This window comes from Clupea harengus, chromosome 11 (genome assembly GCF_900700415.2).
Source record: "Clupea harengus chromosome 11, Ch_v2.0.2, whole genome shotgun sequence".
NCBI classification, from domain to species: domain Eukaryota; kingdom Metazoa; phylum Chordata; class Actinopteri; order Clupeiformes; family Clupeidae; genus Clupea; species Clupea harengus.
The window spans coordinates 24,582,323-24,606,389 of NC_045162.1; the positions used below are offsets into that span (position 1 = coordinate 24,582,323).

The 24,067-nt window shown below is 44.7% G+C and overlaps 1 protein-coding gene across 1 annotated transcript; it reads right to left on the reverse strand.

The window, feature by feature from the left end:
• Positions 1-9,623: 9,623 nt before the first annotated feature.
• Positions 9,624-22,451, reverse strand: LOC105908886 (immunoglobulin superfamily DCC subclass member 3). Its single transcript, XM_031576948.2, has 14 exons — positions 22,388-22,451; positions 21,815-22,120; positions 20,876-21,020; positions 20,140-20,270; positions 19,863-20,000; positions 19,197-19,355; positions 13,014-13,179; positions 12,534-12,784; positions 11,984-12,148; positions 11,528-11,716; positions 11,125-11,241; positions 10,444-10,573; positions 10,172-10,304; positions 9,624-9,796 (listed from the first exon to the last, which is right to left on the reverse strand). Exons 1-14 carry the CDS (start codon positions 22,449-22,451, stop codon positions 9,680-9,682), a joined length of 2,211 nt encoding a protein of 736 aa, XP_031432808.1. The 3' UTR covers positions 9,624-9,679.
• Between the last annotated feature and the right edge of the window lie 1,616 nt (positions 22,452-24,067).

Here is a 24,067-nt window from a genome sequence, read left to right on the forward strand (position 1 = left end):
TGCAGACAGAGGGAGATATAGACAGATAGAGTGCTGACATTCTTCAAGGGTCTGACGTCTGTTTGAGTATGAGCACAGATCATGTCAGAGAGTACGAGGAGCATCCTGTGCCAAATCAACATGACACTTCTACAGCAATGTCATAATGGCACCAGAGAAATTCACAACTTCCAGACATTGTGTTTCAGGATGAGGAGGGCATTTTAGCAACAGACTGTAGCCTCTCTGTGTCTTGTGCTAATTGTGTTAGCTGATGGGACATTTACTGGCACTATAGCTATGTTTGTAAGCAATGGGACTGTTTATTTTAATCTCAGCACAGTTGTGACAAGGTACATGTCACAGAACAGTGGTTGTAAATATGTGTAAAACTAAGCATAAAATATTTAGGACATAGCTCCAAATGCAAATGAGATTTTTCAGCTCCATATTTAATGTTGTTCATTAATCTGCAGTACCACGTGAAACACAGGAAGAGGTCATTATTCTCTTTCAGCGAAAGCTCCTCCTTGCGTGGTCTCTTGGACTTTCTGGTAATGCACTGGAGGCGTATGTGTAATGGGAAAATGTTCCCATTAGCTTCCCAATAGCTTCTATCACGACAAACAGCACTGTCTCTACCCTAGACTCAACAGATCAAATTCTTAGGGACTTTTGTCAATTTTATCCTCTTGCAGGGAAGCAGTTGAGTAAATAATTAAAGATAAATTAAGTCCCTGCTAGATCTTCTGAGATAGACATGGCAGTCAAAGGGCATCCTCTTTCTTGAGTGACAGCCATCGATCGTGGACAGATTAAGAGTCTTATTTTTAGACACATGCATGACAAACACACATAGAGACGCCCTTGGACAGAAACAACCATGGTCTCCAAAACACACACATTGGCAGCTGTGGGGATGGCCAAAGCTTTTGTCAGTCGCGTAGCTGGATGGTCCATGCCACCACTGTGCTGCTTTCGCACACACCCAGGCACCTGGCACAACCTTGCACTTCTGCAAGACACAGACTCTAGGCAATTATCCAAGACGAAGAAAATCAACATCAGTGGCAAATGTTCCATTTCTTCCAAAACTTCTAATGTGGATGATTTCATTTTAGATAAGAACACTGGTTTTGTTTACTGTGGGAGTATTTCATTCTGACGCCATTCGACTGCCTATTTTATGGGAATGCAGTCTTGAAGGCGAGCAGTTTGATGAAGTTAGATGAAGGCTAAAAATGTATCACTATTCATACTATATACTTCTAAAGATAGACAGCTGCATTGTGTGTCATTTGTGGTGTGTCTGTGTGTCTCTGTGTGTGACTGTCTGTGTGTGTGTGTGTGTGAGTGTGTGCCTGCGCGTGTGGTAGTGTCTGAATTTCTTAGCAATGTGGGCAGTTTTCAAAGCACTGAAGGCTGCAGGCTTTGCATTAATGATTCAGCTGTAAAACTGCAGTAAAGGCACCACTGCCAAGCTCCTGACCTGACTGAACTGGAATATGGCTGTCTGTCCATTTACACCCTCGTTGGCCAGCCATGCCATGTCTGATGGCATAGTCAGCAACATAGGCTGTGCCAATGGCATTGACTGGCATTCAGCAATACTCATCAAACTGAAATATTGTATTGATCTTTGGAAACACAAACGCATCCCTGAGGGCCCAGAGAAAAGGAGTTGACACTGAAAACACATACGTTCTCCTCAATTTGTAATTACAATCAAGCTAATAGCTGAGTTCTATGTACTATATATTTTTAACATGAATATCAGCAGCCTCTATACCTGGAGATATTGGTCTCCATCAGAATACAATGAGCATGAATTGAATTTCATGAACAAATGCAGGATGCTTTCTTATCCACCTGTGACATTTAATTTGAAAGTGTGTGTGCTCTCCTCTGAAACCCTCACAGGACAGGACAAGACAGCCTGCCATGTCCCTGTAGCTGGGGGCCGTGTTCAGAGGCTGTTCCCAGGCTGAGTGCTGCAGTCTTGTGGGGCTTCAGCCATCCTGGTGTCACTGTCTAACAATGCTTTAAAGCTCAACCAAGTCAGGAGAAGATGGCGAAAGGGCATGGTGTACAGGTAGGCAGGTAGGCAGGGCCACTGCGTCGAGAAAACACCAGCAAAAACAGGAAGTCTTTGTTGTGAATGATTTTGGATAAGCTATTGCCCAACAAGTGGAGATAAATATATATGATAATGAGTTAAGCGCCTATTTCATGTTTTATTTCACCAAACCCCTGACAGGGTATGATCAGGAAAGACACACCAGACGTATCAGTAAAAGAGCAGCTATCCTCTCTGTTTAACGACAACTAGTTGTAGTCACTCCAGTGAAAACTAATCACTCCAAAAGACAATACAACTAATGCAAAACAGGAATAAACATATATTGATATTAGTTTCCTGAAAATACGATCAAGTTGTACTGCTATTTGTTTTTTGCAAGCAGTCATGTCAATGCCACACTCATTAAAACTTTATGAATAATGTTTATTAGTATTAGCATATATCCACCACCCGTCCTCGAAGCATACAGCCCTCTACTTCCATATTGGCTCAGCATGCCATATCAACATAATGAAGAAACAAAAAACTGGAGTCAGCAACGAATAGGAGCAGGCTGCACGATATCCCTGCTGGTAAACGTATTCACGGAGTCTCTGAATAATGCATGCTGTCGCCGAGTGAGGAATCAGAATTCAAGGTCAGAGGAGGAGAGAGTCCCATCCTGCGGGGGTAATAAGCTATCACAGGGCTCCAGGGGTGTCCACTCACACCTCTTTTCATGAAATTATCTGTCCAACGAGCAGGGCACCTCCGTCCGTCTTGTTTATGTGTTAATTTAGCAGGAGAAGCTGCATCAGCAGTTAAAAGGGGTTTTTATTTACATCCTCCATAAATGAGTGCTGGATCAGAGGAAGTCGTCAGAGTGCTGGAATGCACATTCATAACGGTGAGAAGTCATCAACATGCCGTGCAAGTTGAATTAGACTGTGAATCTTTCCTACTGCAGTCTTTACAATTAGGCAATACACATGAGAATATTGAGCATGCACTTTAAGAAGATCGCATAATTGAATGAATGAAAGATCATGAATGTGATCTAAAAATACTTGCCTCATTGCCTGTACATTACATTCACTAAATAAGATTTGTATTAAATCTTAATTGATTTTACATGAATCTTATATTGTGCCAGTACGCAGTATACTTATCTTTTCAGGTATTGAGCTCTGGAGCATCATCACATATGAATTGCAGCCCCTCACCTGTCTCACGAGGAGACGGACTGGGAAAAGCTGCTCAACATCATTACCATCTATAGTCATGTCCTGTGTCAATCTGGTCTATTTGTAGCATCACCATAGTAACCAGGATTACTTAAGGACATTATTTAATGTTAATGTCATCTTACAATGTTATTTTCCAAGCAGTATGTGGTAAGAACAACTTTTCCAGCAAAATGTAATTGATAATGTCTCAAAATGGATGCAAATATTGGATGCAATATTACTGTAGTGAACACACTGTATTAGCCTTCTGTTTCAGCAGGCATGCATTATATGCTGCCAGCCTGCTGCTGAGATGGTGAAAGAACAGTGGGTTATGTCCTGCAGGACACCCCATTAAGACTTTGTTTGCACACTCACTAGTCAAGCACTGACACTCATACATCAAACACTGACCACGCACAAATGGATATTAAGCCACAGACAAAGCAACACTTTGTCTTTTCCTGTAACAAAATGTAATAGGGTCTCATTAGTAAGGTCAGAGACACTTTACATTCACCACCATTACAGCCCACTAGTGACACATATGTTCATTATTATAGATCCATATTTAATATTAAATGATTTGAACTTCCTCAAATCTTCATGGTGTAGCTATGAACGAAAAACTGTGATCAGTTATCATTTTGCATAGACACAGACACAAAGAGGGAATTTAGAGTTCAAGCAGTTACAATTCTATCGCTGTTTTAGTTAGGCTTTTGTTTTTGATGAGGTTGCATGATGATGGCATTCTCAGTAGAAGGCAGACTTAATAGGTAGCAGGGGAGCACCCCCATGGCCTCCCCCCGTCAGACGTCTCCACAAATAATTGCCTGAGTGCTTAAACAAACTCAGAGCACCTTTCATTTTTGCTGACTTGGTCAAATTCTGTGGTGTTGTGGTGAGAGATGCATTCGTTACACTCGCTCCTTTCTCTCTCTCTCCCTCTCTCTCTCACTCCTTTTCCCTCTCTTTCTCCCTCTCCCCCTCTCCCCCTCTCTCTCTTTCTCTCTCTCCCTCTCTCTCCCTCTCCCTCTCTGGCTCATTATGGGTAAGCAGCAGATTTAGTGCTCACCTTCGGCTCTCCACACAGATGGCGTCGGGCCATGTCTCCCCCCCACAGACATCACCTGTGAGTGCTGGGGGCCTGATGCCAGCACATAATCCTCCAGCAGCTCAGCCCAATCACATGCTGGATGCCTGTCTACAAAGTCTTAATTCCTGGTATGACTGGGCTGTTTATCCGTCTAGACACTTACCTGTGACCGATATTTCCCCTTATCATTCTGGGGCGCACACATCATCATGGGGTGGGTTTAGAGGACTTACATTAAGAGAGATATTACAGTATGCTGATGATTCTCATTATAGCATCATAGCATGTCAACCATACACTTTCATACAGTTCTGTACACCTACATAGTACTATATCTTATGAAGAAAAAGACAAGGAACGACAGATTTCTACTTAATGCTCTTTATTTTATTTGGTTCACAGTAGAGGTTTCATCTTAACCAAAAATAGGAGAAGGAACAGAGAAAATGTGACAATAGATGGAGTCTGTTGGACCTCGAAAGAAATGTCTCCAAATGTCCACAGTAACCAGAGACCAGGACCACATGCGGTAGTTCCTGCATGTGGTGACCAAATTGAACCACTCCAGAAAAGAGAAAGATCAAGCTTCCTTTCACACTTATTGTGGAAGACACTTTCACAGATTCAGCTGAACATAATTGGGCTGACCATTTTTGACACACATTCACACATGTTGTAAAGTTCTTTCATAGTGACTGCTTGGTTGTTTACTACACTTAACTTAGACAATTTAGAAGATAGAGTGAAATCAATTTGGCAGACAGTCATTTATTCATGAGCACAGCTGATCTAGCCTTTTCTGTCCTGGGAGCACAAACTTCTGTTTTGGTCCCAAGTGGCAGTTGTAAGTACCACACCAATGTCAAGGGCAAGGTCTCTGGTTATTTTTAGCTGAATACCTTTCAACTAAATAATTCTTCCATGTTAGTCACAAAGGAACCAATTATAAAGCAGTTTAAAGCTTTGAGTTTCAGGGGGGTGGAAAGACACACAAAAAGAATGGCATCAGAGAAAAGAAAAATACATACATTAAAGCATTGCTTTTCTCATTGGTACAAGCATTCAATTTCTACTCTTCATAATTGTTTCTAATCCAAGGGATATGTTGGGCAAAAGGTTGTTAAGTATTATGCGTTGCCGAAATGTAACTAAATGGCTTCTTTCACCCCATTAGCAGCATTTCAATACACTTAATGCATGGCAATATCTGAGACATAACTGAGGAGAGCTAGAGGGGGTCCATGTGTGTGGACCCCCTGCTTCCAAAGGTTATATACTCAGGGTCTGTGTGTGGCTTCACACTTATGGCTAAATCCTATATGGCTTGTCAAAATAAGCAAGAGTTCAGCTATAGAGGAATCTGTGTTAGCGCTGAGCTAATGGAATACAATAAGGAAGCCAGAGAAAGTTTCTTAAAAAAATAAAGGGCATTGGGAGTGAAGTTGAGTCATAAATTCCGGCATTACAACATAAAAAAGCCACTGACAATTATGCGTAATAAGCACAACCCTAAAAAGGTATACTGAGTCACATAAAAGTGCCACATATCCTCGTTCACAAGCCTTAGTCATACTTGACCTTTTGCCATCAACACACTAACTTTTTGCAAAATTTCTATCCCACATATTCATATTAACCTCGAACAACTACAGAGACAACTAATGGAATGGGGGAAGTCAACCGAAAATCAGAAAAGAGAGGAGAAACAAATTACAATAATCATAATATTAATAACATTAACATTTAAAAAATGAACTTATTAATATGGCAAATTTGGCAATATTTCCCATTCACAGCACAGCAAACAGCTGATGTTTGGGGGAATCATATAAAAGGAAAGCAAAAAGAGTTCTAGAAAAAGAACAGCCAAAAATGTCTTTTTTAAGAAAGGTTTTTTTTTTTTTTTTTGCTTCTGTCACTTTGTTCCGAAATGCAGATATGTAAATCTGTGGGTGCGACTTCTTTTGGCTTAAATATCTATTTTTGTAAAAAGTATTCATATTCTAATTTTTTTATTTATAACTGCCCATCAACCTTGATGACAGGAGGGAGGTGTTGTGCTTGGCTGAAGGGAAGTGAGTAACAGGACCTCCCTCAGCACTGCAGAGCTGAAACAACCCAACGACTTTAGATCGAAGAAAAGAGGGGCAGTGACTTATGGCTGCCTGACAGAAGCTTGGAAGCTGTGTCTGTTTCAGTGAGCTAGTCTGCTTAGCCCGAAATAATAAATCTCCTGAAATTGAAAAACTATTTAGCCAGGGGGCGGATGAATTTCTACATTAGGGAAATATTGGAAAGGACTTATTCTCTGCAGATTGAGAATCTGACAAACATAGCCCAAGCGACAACAACACATCCATATTTCATCCATTTCACAAATCTGTTGTTTCTTTTTTCAGCAAGGCCCCTCCTGTGATCAAGGTTTGGCAACTGTCAGCAATTCTGGGAGCACGCTAAATTACATAGTCTGTAGCATACAAAACAGCATACTACAAATAGTTCAAATATACATACACACTTCTGTGCTTCTGTGGAGACATGAATTAAAGTAACATGAATGTGGGTGTTAAAGTACATAATTATTTGGTCATATTCGCTATTATTTATAAGACAGTTATTTGGCAATATCAACTCCATCAACATACAGAGAAAAGCAATTATTTTTCTGGACGCGACATATGAAAATATATCATTTTGACGTGTTATTCTTCAAAAGTTAGACATTAATTTTAAAACAAACAAAGTCTGTGTCATCAGAGGTCAACCATAAAAGAGACTAACGCAATGACTTGGAAAAGCTTATGTTTAGACAAATCCATGTTTCAATGCTATTAGTATCTATAAGGTATACGCTTTTGGCTTTGGTTAATGGTGGTATGTTATCCTTTTGCCTTCTGGTCTAGTCATTTTTAAGTGATGGCTACACCTGAAAACATTAGAATGACACCTCATTAAAACAGTAGGAAAGGAAAAGGAAGAAAACCGTAACAATTTAACTTCTTTGGATATCACTCAATACGGTTTCCACTGAGCTTTTGGAATGGTTGGTGAGAAAGAGGTCTGAACATAGAACTAGCATCAGAATCATGTCTGGTGTCTTCACAAAGAAACAATACTGGCAAAACAGTACCAATAAAGAAATAAAGTCCCAATGGAAACCTAACCAATGGTTAGAGAAATCCTTCAAAAAAGACATCAGGTTTCCAAGACAACAAAAGAAAAGCTGACCACAGTCACCTATTACAGTTTCAACAAAATCTCATGGGCAAAGCAGTATTGTTCATCACCTGTGAGGAAGCAGGAAAGGGCTAGAATGCATTTCGGTGCACTGATGCTGGAGAAATGCCATTCTTTTATGTCCATACTTTCCTACTTGTGTCTGGGCATGTGTGTAGAAAATCATATTCAGTAGCTTCTCCAGGCAGGCTGTCCCCTCAGAGTGCCATCTCTGTCATAACACGGCACCAGCAACAGCAGCAGGTATGGCGTTTGTGTGTGTGTATGGGTGCGTGTGTGTGTGAGCGTTTGCATGTGTGTGTGCGTGTGTGTGTGTGTGTGTAACAGGTATTCTTCAGGGAACAGGGACAGAGGCAGTGTGTAGATCTGGCAGTCATCTCTGCCCCTCCCCCTGCACTGTGAAGCACAGGGGTCTTCCGGTCCGGTCAAGGGGGGCATGAGCGTCAGCATGAGCTTCCCAACGGACAGGATGGAGGGACTCCGAGGAGCCAGTCTGAAGATGGGGTCAAAGCTGCTGTCAAAGAGCGCGTCACGCCTTCGTGCTTGACTGTGAGGTTGGAAACCGCAGTTGCGTCACCAACATGGGCGCAGAGGGAGAAAATATGACTGTACACATGGCATGACCCTCACTCCTTTGTTTGTCAGCAGATCCGTGTTGTGACAGCTGGCAGTGGCTTAGAGGAGACTTCACAGAGAGGCAGGCTCAGTTACAGAGAGGCAGGCTCAGTTATGGACTGGTGGGAGAGAGTGGCAGCGAGACCCTCTCAACCCAGTCTGTGGCAGCTGGCACAGAACACTGGCATTGGCATTGGCATTGGCATTGGCAGACATCAAAGAGAAAACAACTAAAAAAGAAGAGAGGGTGAGGCAGAAAGACACCCAGGGCTTTTGGTTGAGGTAGGTATGCAGCAGCATCGCAGGCAAATGGTTTACCTTGATAGCTCCGACATTCTCGTCAGGCTGAGGTAGCTATCTTTGGAGGTAAAGAGTTTTGGTGGGCAGGCAACGAGGGGAGATAAGGGGAGGGAGAGGACAGGAGAGGACAGGAGAGTAGAGGGGCGGCGGCTGCGTTGGGAACTCCTCTGGACCAGACTGCCTCGAGGCTAATACGGTGAGACAATCACGCGAGTCAGGGTCCATAAGGCTTTAGTGGACCCATCAGTAATCTACAACATACCACTTCACTTAACGACTATCATCAGCTAATTGAAAAGTAATAAATTCACCACTAAAACAAACGAAAGAGGAAACTGAGGACATATTCGCTTCATATATCTTATCCACTCACGCACATACAATAATTTGTAGAATCTGTATTAGTATTATTATAAACGTTTAAAAGGCCTCAGTATGTCTGTATTTTTGGTACAACCTGAATGAGTATGGCACCTGTGGCTAGAACATTCCATGGGAGCAAATTTTAACAACTATTTTGGTTACAACAGACACATCCTGGGTCATACACTGTGGTGGAATATGAAGCACAACACATCTGTAGTTTTGGAATGCACAATCAGTGCCTAGTACCTTCAGTGACAATCTATCAACAAGTCTCCTTCACAGTTAGAGTTCTTACAAAATACTTATACTGAGGTACTTTAGTTACTGTACATTGGACTAAAGACATTTTTTTAAGGTAACAAAGAAATCTGACTGGCTTCAGAACAGAACATCACGGAAGGTATAAGGTATTTTGAAAACTAGCAAACTGAGGTACTCTTTTAAATTCATAACATTAGATAGTTAGAGGTACAATGTTCTCTGTTTAAACAACTATCTGGATGTTATATGTGCTTCTCTGGCATACCCAAGATGGTCCAGAATAAGATCGTGCTCTCTTTTTCATAGATGCAGCTACAAGAGACTGCTTTCTCTCTCTCTCTCTCTTTCTCTCTCTCTTTTTCTGTCTCTCTGAATGGTCAGACTACTGCAAGGCTAAGGCTTTGGTGGGCAGTGGATGTGGAGAAGCTCTGTCAGTGCAGCCACCGGGGGGGGGGGGGGGGGGGGGGGGGGGGTGGTCTGGAGGGAGTGGGGATGGACAGTTTGGGAGAGCAGGGGTGAGGTTGTGTCGTTGCCGCCCTAACCAGTGCCTGTGCCTGTGCCAGACGGACTGCCTGGCTGCTGCTCGATCAGGACCTGGCACTGCGCCACGCCGGGCTGGGCCTCTTCAGTCCTCCCCGGACTGCAGTTCTGTCTCTGTGAACGAGAGAGGGGGACGGCGGTCAAGGGCTGCTGAAGCATCATGGCAGCAGATAAAGGGCATGCAGTTAGCTTTGGTGTTGTGTGGAAGGGAGAAGCAGGGAGATGTACAACTATGTGCATGACATGTATAAGATGCGACGTGTGTCCACACAGTACGTGGCATACGTAGGTGTGTGTGCTACACTGTGTGTGTGTGTGTGTGTGTGTGTGTGTGTGTGTGTGTGTGTGTGTGTGTGTGTGTGTGAGTGTGTGTTACACTGTGTGTGTGTGTGTGTGTGTGTGTGTGTGTGTGTGTGTTGGAGAAAGGCAAACAGACACGGAGACATAGAGATTGGGAACATGAGGTGTATGTGTGTAGTTGGTCCTTACCTGAGCTACCAACTCTATGGCTTCTGGGGGGCGGATCATTCCCTCTTTAGGAACCACCTCCCTCAGCCCCACCTGGCCTCCTCCTGTCTGGGGCAGAGCCCAGCTGTCCTGGGTCCCCTTCCTGCAGAAGAAACTGGGAAAACACAGCACACAACATTACATTACCACTAATGCAATAAAAGGGGAAAAGAGTGCACAACAGCTGTATATCTTAACTTGGTGATGCAACCCTGCAGTTCTATATGTGTCTATAGAGGCGGTCCCTTCTTTACCTGCGCCGGTATCCAAACATGAGGAAAAGTACGCAGAAGATGATGCAGGCGCTGCCAATATGTATGCCCACTACAATGCCAGTCATGGAGCCATCTCCGTCCTGCTGGCAGTCGCACAGACTCTGCCCTCCTGCATGAGCACAACAGAGAGCAAACATGTCAGAAATTGTGTCTATGTTATAAATATAATATAATATAATATAATATAATATAATATAAATATGTTTATATGCTGCATGCACTCAAATCTGTCTGAGAATATTTGTCATCCTACTGGTTAGAACAGGGTCCTAAGATATTCACTGTTTTTATTTCCCCAGGTGGCGTATCATGATCAGACATGTTTAGGTGTGTCAAAAATATCCATAAATGAAATCTGTATTGTATAAAAAACGCCACAAGGGAACACTTGTGTGTGCATTTGTGTGGTTTTGCATAATGGTTCATTCCAACATTGACGATGAGCCATTTGGATGACTCAAAGCACATTCAGTAAAAATGGCTACACTTAAAAATGAGTCCAAACAGCCCCCTTGAAACTGCCTGAATTGCAGTCACTGCAGGGTCAGAATGAATAGATGGGGTTGGTGTGCATAATTGCTTTTTTACTGCCCCCTAGTGTAGTATTAGGGACACTACGCTAGATATTGTCTCCCATGAGGATGCTGGATTGCTACCCACCATTGCCAGTCTTGACGCTGGGACCACTCTCTGCCAGAGACACCAGGCGCTTATTGCCGATGCTGTCCCCGTTGCCATTAAATGCCACCAGCCGGATTTCGTACACAGCTGCGGGCTCTGGAAGAGTTTTGAAAGCCATGTTAAAATCAGGAGTAAAATTCACAAATAAGAACTCAAAATGCAGCACCGACCTCTGATACATAGAATATATCATGGAGTGCGTATATATATAATATAATGCAGTCTTTGCATTAATGTATCAACAGCAGCTCTCAAATGACTCAAGAGACTCCCTTCATATGTTCATAGCCTTTACAGGCTACACAACGTGTTGGTATCAACAATGAGGCCGCAGTGCTACAGAGCTTTAAATAATTGTGCTGATTTGCTTGGCTGAACTGACCGAGGTGTGAGATGGTGTGTGTGTTGATGTGGCTGGGGAAGAGCTCCTCTGCCTTGAACTCCTCCTCGGGGACCACGCGGTGGGAGAGCTTGAAGCCCTGCACCTTCCCCGCCTTGCTGGGCAGCTCCCAGAACACCTGCATGGCCGTCTTATTCAGCACCTTGGTGAAGATACTCGGCGTCGTGGGAACTGTGGGGCGTCAAGGAAGAGAGAGAGGTTACAGAGGGTTACACAAAAATAAAGAAGCACACAAAGCCAAATGATGACAAAAATATCAATCAATAGGAAGTTATGTGTAGTCATCTTTAGGAGTGAGATACAGCTCAGTTTTTGGACTCTGGACAATACGGTCACAGAAAGCAGTGGAACACTCAGATAGCACAGTCATATCTGCATTTCCACCAGAGCAGACACAACAGCACTGGCGTAAGGAAGAATCTATGGACGGTTACATACCGCCCCCTAGTGTTGTGGCGATGATGGTGTTGGACTGCTGGCTAGCCCCCAGTGGAGAGTAGGCCTTGAGGTAGATGGAGTAGGTGGTGGCCGCGTCCAGGTTCTCAAACTCGTGCTTGAAGGTGCTCTTACTGACGGCCTCCTGCAGCTCTTTGCTGTCTGGCTCTGGGGGGGGGGGGGGGGGGACAAGGACAAGACGCACACGTGTTTAAAGATCAGAGGGTGTATGGGAATATAATAAAGGGATAAAAAATGTCTCCCTTCAGGTCATTATAAATTCACATCTAATCTTGCATCTCACTTTCGTTATGTCTTTTTTTTATTTCTTTCAATCTCATTCTCTCTTTTTGTCCGTAAATCTCTATATACCCTTGGGCTCTCATCCTTTATGTTACTCTCCCTCTCTTTCTCTCTCAAAGACACACACACACACTCTCTCTTTTTCTCCCACTCTCTCTTTCTCCCACTCTATTTTTCTCCCACTCTCTCTTTCTCTGGGGCCCTTCACCGTCTCATCCACTCTCTCACTCACACTTTCCCCCTCACTCACCTCCCATCATGCGGATGTGGAGCACGTATCCGATGACGCCGTCGGTGATCTCGGGCGCAGGCTGTGCCCAGGTGATCTGAAGGCTGGTAGTGGACAGCGGGGTGGCTGTCAGGTCCTGCGGTGCCTGGGGTAGGTCATTGGACACGGACACTGCCAGGCGGGCGCTGGCCTGGTTGGTGCCGGCAGTGTTCTCTGCAATGCACTGGTAGATGGCCTCATCCTCAGGGGTGATACGAGTCACTGCCAGGGTGCTGGGGGAGGAAGGGTGGCGTTAGCACAGCACTGAATGAGGCAAAGTGTGCTTTATTAATATAGTTAAGTAAATTGAATGAATACATTTCATTTATCTGATTATTTAGATACCACAAATGGCCTGGGTAATTTACCACATAACAATGACATGGATTTTTGCATCTGCAGCGAGTACTGATTTAAGAACATATGTATCTACCAGTGGCAGGATAGCTGTGTGAGTTGTACCTGTTATTGTTAGTGAGTTTCACATTGTTTCCTGGGGTGAGGATCTTGCCATTCTTGAGCCAGATGAGGTGGGGCTCTGGCACGCCCTGGGCTGAGCAGGAGAACACAGCACTGCCACCCAGTGGCCGAGACACAGACTGCGGCCACTGCAGGAACTCAGGGGGAGCTGAGGGAGAGAGAAAAAGGGAGAATAAATTGCCTGAAATGAGCTCACTCTGCCTTGCTGCACTGGCTTTAAATATGCACAAGGGGGCAGCACAGATGTCTCCTTTCACTATGAGAGAAACACAGGATGGAGATTGTGTGGAGATTTTTGAAAAGGCCTGGAGCAGATAATTGGTCAAGTGAGTGTAATGTTTTGACTTAAACCCAAGATGAAACTGAGATGAAGTGATTTGCCATAAATTATTTGAAAAAGTTCCTTCATCGAAAATCAACCGAACATTGTAGAGCAACCTGTGCATGAGCTTCATAAATGCATTAATGAGAGAGTTGATCACTTAAGCTACAGTTCTTCTATATAATGCCCAGAATCTGTAAACTGAATCAAATGCAGCACAATATACCTGATTACTGAACCCCAACCAGTGACAGCAGTGTGGCCTGAGCCCCAAAATTAACCCCAAATTGATGTGCGCTCCCATGTGACAACCAGCCGGTGGGGGCAGATGCCGCTCCGGCTCTGAGGGACTGACACCCCTCTCAGCTGCGGCCCAATGAGGATGGGGACATACACACAACCTGGAGCCTCTACCACCGCCTCCGCTACTCTCATTGATATACAGCCATTGCCTGGCCCTCGTAAAACAGAGGGCTCTCACAGGCCTATTGTCAGGGCTCTGGGAAGAGGGTCCAAGGGTAAGGGGTGGGGGGGTGGGGGTGGTGAGCAGGGGGGTTAGAGGGGGCAAAAGGGTGGGGGTGGGAGGGGTGGGGGATGCATGTTGGGGGTGGAGGGGTCTGATGGGAGGGCCGTTTGAGAGGAGGCCATTAATCAATTGCTGGATGGATTTTATCCCCTTTCCTTCTCTGAGCTCTCAAACCCTTCAGGCCCTTCTTTCATTAGGCAGAGGGAAAAAAAGCATGTTCACACAGGCAAGGGCTCATCACATGATGAGAGGCATGGTTCTCTCTTTAAGGACAGGATTATATGGGCTGGTGAGAGCATTCTGTCTCATTCTCCATGCTTGTGAAGATTTTAACAGAACATGATGGTGCTGGTCTTGAAAACCCCAAAGATGCCAATTAGCTTGGGCTCTGAATCCATTACTTGAGCATGTCAACTTCAACATCATAAGCATCACTATAACCATACTATCATGAGTATCACTATAACCATACTATCATGACTATCACTATAACCATACTATCATGTCAACTTCAACATCATAAGTATCACTATAACCATACTATCATAAGTATCACTATAACCATACTATCATGAGTATCACTATAACCATACTATCATGTCAACTTCAACATCATAAGTATCACTATAACCATACTATCATAAGTATCACTATAACCATACTATCATGAGTATCACTATAACCATACTATCATGTCAACTTCAACATCATAAGTATCACTATAACCATACTATCATAAGTATCACTATAACCATACTATTATAAGTATCACTATAACCATACTATCATGAGTATCACTATAACCATACTATCATGAGTATCACTCTAACCATACTATCATGAGTATCACTATAACCATACTATCATGAGTATCACTATAACCATACTATCATGAGTATCACTATAACCATACTATCATGTAAGCCCTTCGGCATTATTTGGACTCAACATGCTCAACCACAGAGCAGTTTTCAGAGGTATTTATGACATGGGAAAGGCTTTTGTTTTGATCATTGTTGTGTGCATGTGTGTGAGCGTGCGTGTGTGTGTGTGTGTGTGTGTGTGTGTGTGTGTGTGTGTCTGTGTGTGTGTGTGTGTGTGTGTGTGTGTGTCTGTGTGTGTGGCTTTATCTTACTATTGCCCTTCTCTGCATTCATATCATGTGTAGCTCCCTGGTCTTACTCCCTTTTTTTTTTTTATCTCCTGAAGAGTTTCAGCTGTCCATCCAGACAGCATTGTCTGCTTAACTACACTCCTCCTGCAAACCTCCAGCTAGCACAGGCTCACACACACACACACACGCACACAGCGTGCTCCGAGCGCTAGCTGACCCGCCGGGGTTGGGTCCATTGTGAGTGTGTTTGCGAACGGAGGCCTCTCCAGAGTGGGGAGTGCGGGGCGCTGGGGCGAGGGAGCAGGTTTGCTGGTTTACCCACTAGAGGAGGATAGATGGGCCTATTGTGAGCCTGAATGGGCACCACTTTAGGCTTCTGAACAGACTGAGCTGAACGACAGTCTAGAGAGCACTACTGGAAAAAGGGGCTCTATGGGTGTGTGTGTGTGTGTGTGTGTGTGCGTGTGCGTGTGTTCCTGTGTGAGTAGCCGTGCTGTAAATCTATCTCTTCCATCTCTTCAACCCCTCAAGTGCACTTCACAGTTGAACTGGAGCAAAACCATTTATTACACCAAGAGATGAGCAAACAAAGGTGCAGCGAAAGCAAGCCCAGGCATTGCTTTCCTTTGTCTTTTCAACAGTAGAAATCTGTAGTGTGTGTGTGTGTGTGTGTGTGTGTGTGTGTGTGTGTGCCTATTCTGTGTGTCTGCTGCCCACACTTTGCCCCTGTCTAAAACACTGTTATGTGACCAATTTTAAGGGCACCACCTTTCAATTGTGTGACTGTGAATATGACTCTCTGCATGCTGTTTTCGAGGCTTAGTTGAGCCCCTCCAGACCCTCCTCTCCCAGCCCTGAGTGGGAATCATCATGTCTCACTTCTGGTGTGAGAACGTGGGTCGGACAGGCCTGGGAAATGGGGGACTATGCAGAGACATGCTTTAGAAATAAGCTGCTGTGCAAACACAATGGATCCCTGATCTGCCTTTGTCTCTCGGTGGTCCAGCCCTTCACCGTGAACTTGGCTGTTCTCTCTGCCTTCCCCCCCCCCCACCCCCCCAGCAAAGCGCAGCACAGCTGACAGCCGGGTGGGGTCACAGTGACGGGGTCCCAGAAGACCCTGGTGACAGGGCAAGAGGAGGACACCCCCCATCCTCTTTTGAGAGCCATCAATCACCCTCCCCCTCTCCACCCCAGAATCTCTGGTGCAACCTGCTACAACCAAAGCGCCCATCAGCTCCCCAGGCGCCACCCACCCCCACCCTCCATCCCAACCTCTGCCTCCACCCCCCACCCCATGCACGCATGGTTTCCTGGGGGCCTTCTGTGGAGAAGGTCAGGGGTCAGGGGTGAGAGGTGATCTTTCACTCAGATGCAATTATTCCACCTCCCCCTTCTCACTGCTTTGCCTCTATTCTCTCTCTCTCTCTCTCTTTTGCTTTCTCACAACCTCCCCTTCATATGCACACATTTCTCTTATATGTCATTTACTTCCCATTTTAAAATCTCCTCCAGATTTTTCTCTGTAATATCTCATACACGTGCAACTCTTCCCCAGGTTAAAACATATCCTCCATATTTAACACATCATTTGTCTTCCTCTCCTCTCATTTCATCTCGCAGATGGTCGTCAATTGTCCCTTCCCAGACCGCACCTTGCCGGGTCAGGTTGGGTCATCTCACACATGCCCGGCTTGTGCCGACCCAACACCCAAATAACCATGACCAGAAAGGGCCAGACAGACCCAGACGGGGCCTAATAAGGCCAGACGGGCCAAAGACAAGGGCTGAGACAGGGCAATGCAGGGCTGTGTGAAAGTCCAGTCTATTGTGTTTGATATATATATGCTAATTAAGCCTGCACTGATATTAAACTTGACCTCACACTCAAGATGCTGTTCAAGTTCATGGTCAGGGTATGAAATGCACAGACGTTTCACCAGTGCAGGGCAGATGGTGTAATAAGGCAGGCAGAAACATCATATGCAGGCACATTCAGATGCTGTTTTAAAAAGGCAAAATGCCACATGGAATCCTGACCTAATGCTGCCACAATGGGATCACACAGAATGGTTTCAACTCATAGTGGAACTGATCCTTTGGATGCCTAGCCAGTCAAAGATTCATCATTATTTCATACATAGATATTATATTCTGAACTATATTCATTCACTGACTGGTCGTCTTTATTTGAATACACTGACACAGAAAAATAAAGTTTTGATTCTGTATTTTGTTTTCTCCACTAACTTACTACTACATTCATTTCCATGAGATAATTCTATTTAGTTACCCTAAAAAGGAATAAACCACAAAATGAATAAATACAAGGCATAAGGATGTATTTCAAACAGGTCCTCCTTAAATGTCAGAGAGCAATGGTCAGGCTCTTTGTTCATTTTCCAAAGTCAATCGATACATTAATGAATACATTAGTCAGCACCTCCCCCACAGAGAGGAGAAGCCAAGCGTCAATCTGATTGTGAAAGACTGATAGTGAATGATATTGATTGATTGAGTAAGAGGGAATGGTCAGTGAAGCCTAAATCTAATGGATACAACCACACAGCCTTGAGACAACCAAGATGTACCGCATATTCATCTCTTTCTCTTTCTCTCTCTTTCTCTCTTTCTCTGTGCAAGTGTGTGTGTGTGTGGTGTGTGTATGTGTGTCTCTGTGTGTGTGTGTGTGTGTGTGTGTGTGTGTGTGTGTGTGTGTGTGTGTGTGTGTGTGTGTGTAACAACTAAAACCCCCTGCAGCCACAATCTACTCCTAAGTGTGTTATTGCACATGTAACAGATAAACAGTTTCAACACAACAAATAACACACATTGCACATTAATAATGTGTGACAACAACAATATGTTGATTTACCAATGCCTCACACCATAAACTGAATTTCATATTTTCACACCATGAGCAGGGACTGCAGCTGCAAGATAGACGGTGTCAGTATTGAGCTGGGTAATTTCAGCTTGGAAGCCGGATAGTCCATTATCTGTGTCCAGCTGGAGCCTAGCGCCTACTATTAATTATAAAATGGGATTTGGGCTCTGCTAGTGGTAGCAGAAACCCCAAGCCTCTTTGGAGGTCAGAGGTTGTGGGGGAAGGGTTTCATATCACCCCTAAGGTCATGGCCACATCCAGCCCAGGTTAATCTAGCCTGGCCTGCCCAAATTCACTGCCCCCATCTCATTAATCCTCTTCCATGTTACCTGTCCATAAGTGTGTGTGTCTGTTTCTGTGTGTGTGTGTGTGTGTGTGTGTGTGTGTGTGTGTGTGTGTGTGTGAGAGAGAAAGAGAGAGACACATATGGATGAAATACTGGATGGATGAGTGGTATGGCTTCAGGGTTCAATCTGGACAATACTGATTCACAGGCAATCTGAGTCTATCTGTAACAAAAGACCTGTGTTCCTGCGTGGTGCACTACAAATCAGTTTGAATCAGACAGAGGTGTGCATCCTCTTTGTGTGCACAAAGATTGGAGCTAGCAAACATGTAGAGCTCAGAGATAATTTGCACATATTCTATAAACTTCTTATTATAACCTGGGCCAGATGAAGTCATGATTTGAGATTCTACTGTGAGTTTAGCTCTCTAGCAAAACCACATAGGCATTCATCTCAGTCATGGAGCATATATACTGATAAAAGGCCTCTGTTTTGCTAATTACATTTCTTAAGTTGAATTATAAATGGTAAACTGGTCAAGTATTTTTGAAAAGCTAATGTTTCAACATAAAATCAAAAATTCTAAATCAACCCAGACAATAAAAATGGTTTCTATGGATTATAAAACCAAAAGGTTTTCATAAAGAACTGTTCATAAATGAGTTCTATGTATAACAACTTCTAAAGAGTCTTTTATGTGCAAAACTGTCAAAGCATACTATCTAACAATGTATATACTGCTTAATCTCCGTACAAACAACAACACACCAACTGTCTGTCTGCCATATATAATGTAAAGGATAATTCACAAGAACTCAGACTCTCTTCACAACTCTCAGAATTGCTCTAACAGGAGCTTTACAAAGAAACAGTTCACTTCAGGATTCCATAAGAGAGACGAGCTCAATATCCTGTCAGGAGTTCTAGCTAGATAGCACTCTATCTTTCTAAAAGTGCAAGCTAAAAATGACTTGATGTGTGGATGCATGGCTTGGGTAAAACTGCGGATGAACCGGCTGGAGGACCTACCTTGCACCACAAGTCTGCCCAGCGCGGTACGCCTCATCCTGCTACCAGGTCGGTTGGCAGAGCAGACATAAACTCCAGAATGCTGCAGCGACACGTCGGAGATCATCAGGTTCCCCGTGCCCAGAACCTGGATACCTTCCACTCCAATAGAGCGACCATCTGCACAACAGACAGAGGAGACGGTTAGTCACAACAGAACACACTGAACAGTGACTGATTTCACATCTTTCAAAAGTCACCTATAGTTTACCTATGATGTTGATACCAATATCATGTAAATACTGTGTCCTTGTGTTTACCTTAAATGACAGCAACTGCACTTAAATAAGCACAATGTTTCACTCTAGTGTAGTCTGTCCATTACTAGTCGTTTCCATTCACATCTCCTGTTCCTGAGTGGAGGGCCTCCATTCTGGGAGTGGCTAATCATTTATATGGCAGAGCGGACTGACAAGGTAAAGGTGGGTTCTGAACCCACTGAGGCAGTGCGCTAGGCACATTTTCAGCCATAGGTATCCACTTCCCAGTTCAACAACAGGGCCAATTAGCAACTCTAGATGGTCACGACACTGGGAAGGACTCCTTCCTGGACTCTGCTTTAACCTGTCTTATATTTGGACAGAATGTTGTATGCTATGAGGCTGTGAGATAAAAACCATCTCTTACCCAGTCTACTCCAGGACACGATGGGCCGAGGGTTCCCTGTGGCTATGCACTCCAGAATAGCCGTCTGATGGACATTGATGGTCAGGTTCTGGGGGCCGGACAGAATCACTGGGTCCTTGTAGCTACGAGACCCCGCAGCTGTAATAAAAGAGAGAGATGAGAAGGGGAAGAGAGAGAGCGATCGAGAGATGATGATGAGAAAGAGGAACACTAATATTAAACTGTGGCTCAGAGGACATTACTGGACGCTGTGTTCTTTGAGAGGATGAAAAATTACCGGTGACTGTGAACTGGGCCTCGTGGCTGTAGCGTACGTTGGCACTGTTCACGGCCATGCAGCGGTAGAAACCCATGTCAGCCTTCCGCACAGCGGTGATCTGGAGGATGCCCGTGGGGAGGAGCGTGTACCTGCAGGGAGGAAGAGACAGATGACTCTGAAGCCCTTGACGTCCAGTGTATGTGTGCCCAGTGTATGTGTGCCCAGTGTATGTGTGTCCAGTGTATGTGTGTCCAGTGTATGTGTGTTCAGTGTATGTGTGTCCAGTGTATGTGTGTCCAGTGTGTCCAGTGTATGTGTGTTCAGTGTGTTCAGTGTATGTGTGTCCAGTGTATGTGTGTTCAGTGTGTCCAGTGTATGTGTGTCCAGTGTATGTGTGTTCAGTGTGTTCAGTGTATGTGTGTCCAGTGTATGTGTGTTCAGTGTGTCCAGTGTATGTGTGTCCAGTGTATGTGTGTTCAGTGTGTCCAGTGTATGTGTGTCCAGTGTGTCCAGTGTATGTGTGTCCAGTGTATGTGTGTCCAGTGTATGTGTGTCCAGTGTATGCGTGTCCAGTGTATGCGTGTTCAGGCTGGTCTTCATCCCTTTATAGCATGCTGTGTGTTTGAGAGTGCTGTGTGAGTATGTCTGTATGTGTGTGTGTCAGTATGTCTGCGTGTGTGTGTGTGTGTGTGTGTGTGTGTGTGTAAGAGAGACAAAGTGTGTCTGTAGCACTAGATCAGGACTTTTATTTCACCTGTTATCATCAGTGTTTAGGGTGGTCCTGTTTCTCTCCCATGTGATGCTGGCCTCAGGGATTCCATTAACAACACAGTGAAACCGAGCCACACCTCCCTCATCCACAGCCATGGATTCTGGGTGTGTGTGAAACTTGGGCAGTGCTGTGGGCAAAAAGACAGAGACAAATTAAGCGAAAGAAACAAGCTTATTTATTGACGTGTCCAAACCCTGCGTGAAACGACAGCACCCTCACATATTCTTAATCGGTTCATGGTTGTAAACAGAAAAAGTGAGGTGATTTAGTGATCAATAAAGGTTGGGGCAGATTTTTCAAAGTAAGGAGTATTTCCATGGCAACCTCTTGCCTGGTCAAAGCAATGGCAAGACAGTAATCCCATAACCCCCCTCTGGCCCTCCAGTCACTTCATTTGACCATGGGAGGGGTCAGAGGAGAAGGTAGAGAAAAGGTCATTTGCTCTTCAAAGGGATTTTAGTGTGAAGGGGAGGACATTCATTTCGACTAACGACTATCAGAGGTGCTGCTACCATAAAGTGAAGAGGCACGGGAGAGGGGGAACTGCCAGGGATGATTTAAGACTGTGATGTAGGGAAGGAAATTAAATACAAGGACATTCGGAAACAAACATTCCGCTAAAATAATGTCTCCTACAGTTTAACAACCCCAGGGAGTTTTTTTGGTGAAACCAAGTCTGCATTAAATGTATAGGAAAGATATACTGCTGAACAGTTGAATGAAATCAGATTATCTTCATGCTAGAAATGGCTGATACAACATAGTCCATAGATGGAGATCAAATTGATGGGGGTTTCTTATAACTTAATGGAGTAAGCAAACATAAATGTATTTTTAAGGCCAAAGCAATGTATACACACACAAGCACATATACACACACACACACAGACTGGACTTGGTGCGGATTTCTCCCATACTCACATGCCAGTTGCACCCGCGCCTTGCGGCTGATCAGCATGCCGTAACGATTCTGGGCGGCACACTCATACTCTCCCGCGTCCGTTTCGTTGCTATCCCTGCGTTTCTGAAAGTTCCGGATGAGGAGCTCTCCAGTGGGCAGCACCTCTGCCCTCGCACCCGTGGGCACCGCAACTCCATTCCTGCGCCAGGTGATCATGATTGGCCCCTCGCCCTCCACCTGGCAGGCCATCATCAGGGGCCGATCTCGCACGGCGATGACATCTTCGGGCTCTTTCAGGAATGCTAACTCTGAGGCTCGGCTAAGAGCTGGGAGACAAGAGGAAAAGCAAAGAGGTCAAGGGTTGGGAAAGGGAGATGGCCGCTTGTAAATATCACATGTTAAATTGGTGGTGCTTATGATACAGTTGATAGAGAAAGAGATGCAGATTTCATACCATGGACTGTGATGGAACGGCTACTGTTACTGTGAAACTGCGCTCACTTGACACCGTGGATAGGCATGCTTATCACGTTCATTTGATATCATGGATGATGGGCTTCTGTGTCCATACTGGTGTTAAGTCGTGGGGGTACGGGGCTTGACATGATGGCCGATGATGTTGCTGATGAATGGTGGAAGAGCTCGAGGTGATGCCATGGCATTTGGATGATGAAGAGGAAGATGAGGAAAGTGATGATGTCAGCCTCTGCGCAGCATGGTGATGGTGATGAGGCTTGAGGAAAGATGGATGGAAGTGAGGATGACCTGATGTCAAACAGCACAAAGGTGTTACTATCAGTATGGAGACTGGATTGGGTTTAAGGAGAGATGGAGAGATGGAGAAATGGAAGGATGTCAGTAAACTGTGCAACAGGGCTAGAGAATGATACATAACTCCCACGGTTCTCCTACATGGAGAAGACCCTACTGTAACCTTCCTCATGTACCAGAGGGACTCACACAGTTTCATGGCCTATGCCGCATTGTGATGCTGAGGGTCTGGGTGGCCGTGTATCTTCCCTTTATGGAGCAATAAAGACTTTAAGGACATAGCTTTATGACTTCCACTGATAATTAGAATGGGTGAAGGAATGAGGAGGTCATATTAAGAGAATTGATTACAGCCACACCAGGCCACTGACATCATTGATCTGAATTTTTCCCCATTCATATATCATTCTGAAAATAATGGCCTAAGCCTTGAGACACAAAGGAGCATGTAATCACAGGAACACCAATTAGGAGGTTAACAAGCTCTATTAATTACAAACACACAAGGTCGTAAAGGTAAAGGGTAAAAAGCTCTACCGTACGCCTGACTATTTAAGGGAAGGGCATGTTCTTGAATAAAAATACATTTGTCTTTGGCGATGTCATCATTTCATTAGGACAGTCTGCCCCCTTTGCAGTGGTTTTGTGACTGAGATTAAGTTGTTCATGCTGTAACTATGTCTAGAACTATGTATGCAAGCCACACAGGACAGGACTTGGCTTCCTTAATGCACATCAGATACTGCCCCATAAGCATGCAGGGCTCCCATTTGCTTAATAGCACCTTAATTGCAGCTGGGCTATCACTATTATTAATGGGAGATTGAGAAAGGCTGACTACATTGGAGTCACATGAGGCTGGATCTCACAGTGCAGACCTGCAACTTAAAAGCCTGTGAAAGAGGTACTGAATGAGAGTTCAAGGCATGAGGCACTAACTCATTTCCCACAAGGGCACAGGGGGAAGAGGGACTGTGAGAGTGGGGCAGTGAGAGAGAGAAGCCGACCGCTGAGTGTGCTGGTGACAGCTTCATTCTAGGGGGGGGCACGGGGTGTTTGCGTCAAAAAGTGTCAGACAACAGCGCCGAAGGGGGTCCATGAAATGGATGAAGAGGGACTGTTTGGGTCCATTTTTTTTTTCTGAGGCGAACTTGCACTTGACTTTGCCTCAGCCTGATTGATGGCTGTGTTAGGGACCCCTTCCACAGCACCCTCACCCCTTTCATTCTCTGCGAGGCAACACCCGCCCCTCAACCCCCCACCACCACCAAAACAGTTTCACAATGGACCCTGAATGCCATAGAGCCACTGAAGCAAAGAAGGCTGCAACAATGTAAGAGGTAGGGAAGAAAGGGTGGGGGATATGTTCTGGTGACAGAGAATGTGGTGGTGGTGGTGGTGGGGATGGTGATGGGTGGAGGAGGGTCAATTGCATCAAGATGGGGGTAGTCCAGCGATAGCACCCTATCCCAGCCCCACCCCCTGCATCCAATCCCATCAAG

Bases quoted from the DNA above. Each gene is read 5' to 3' on its own strand.
- LOC105908886 (XM_031576948.2), bottom strand. From the start codon at position 22,451: ATGGCATCACCTCGAGCTCTTCCACCATTCATCAGCAACATCATCGGC. The intron at 20,001-20,139 runs GTAATTTTTCAT...CTTTTATTACAG, and splicing joins GGCCCAGTTCACAGTCACCG to CTGCGGGGTCTCGTAGCTAC. The intron at 10,574-11,124 runs GTGGGTAGCAAT...GTGCTCATGCAG, and splicing joins CAGCGTCAAGACTGGCAATG to GAGGGCAGAGTCTGTGCGAC.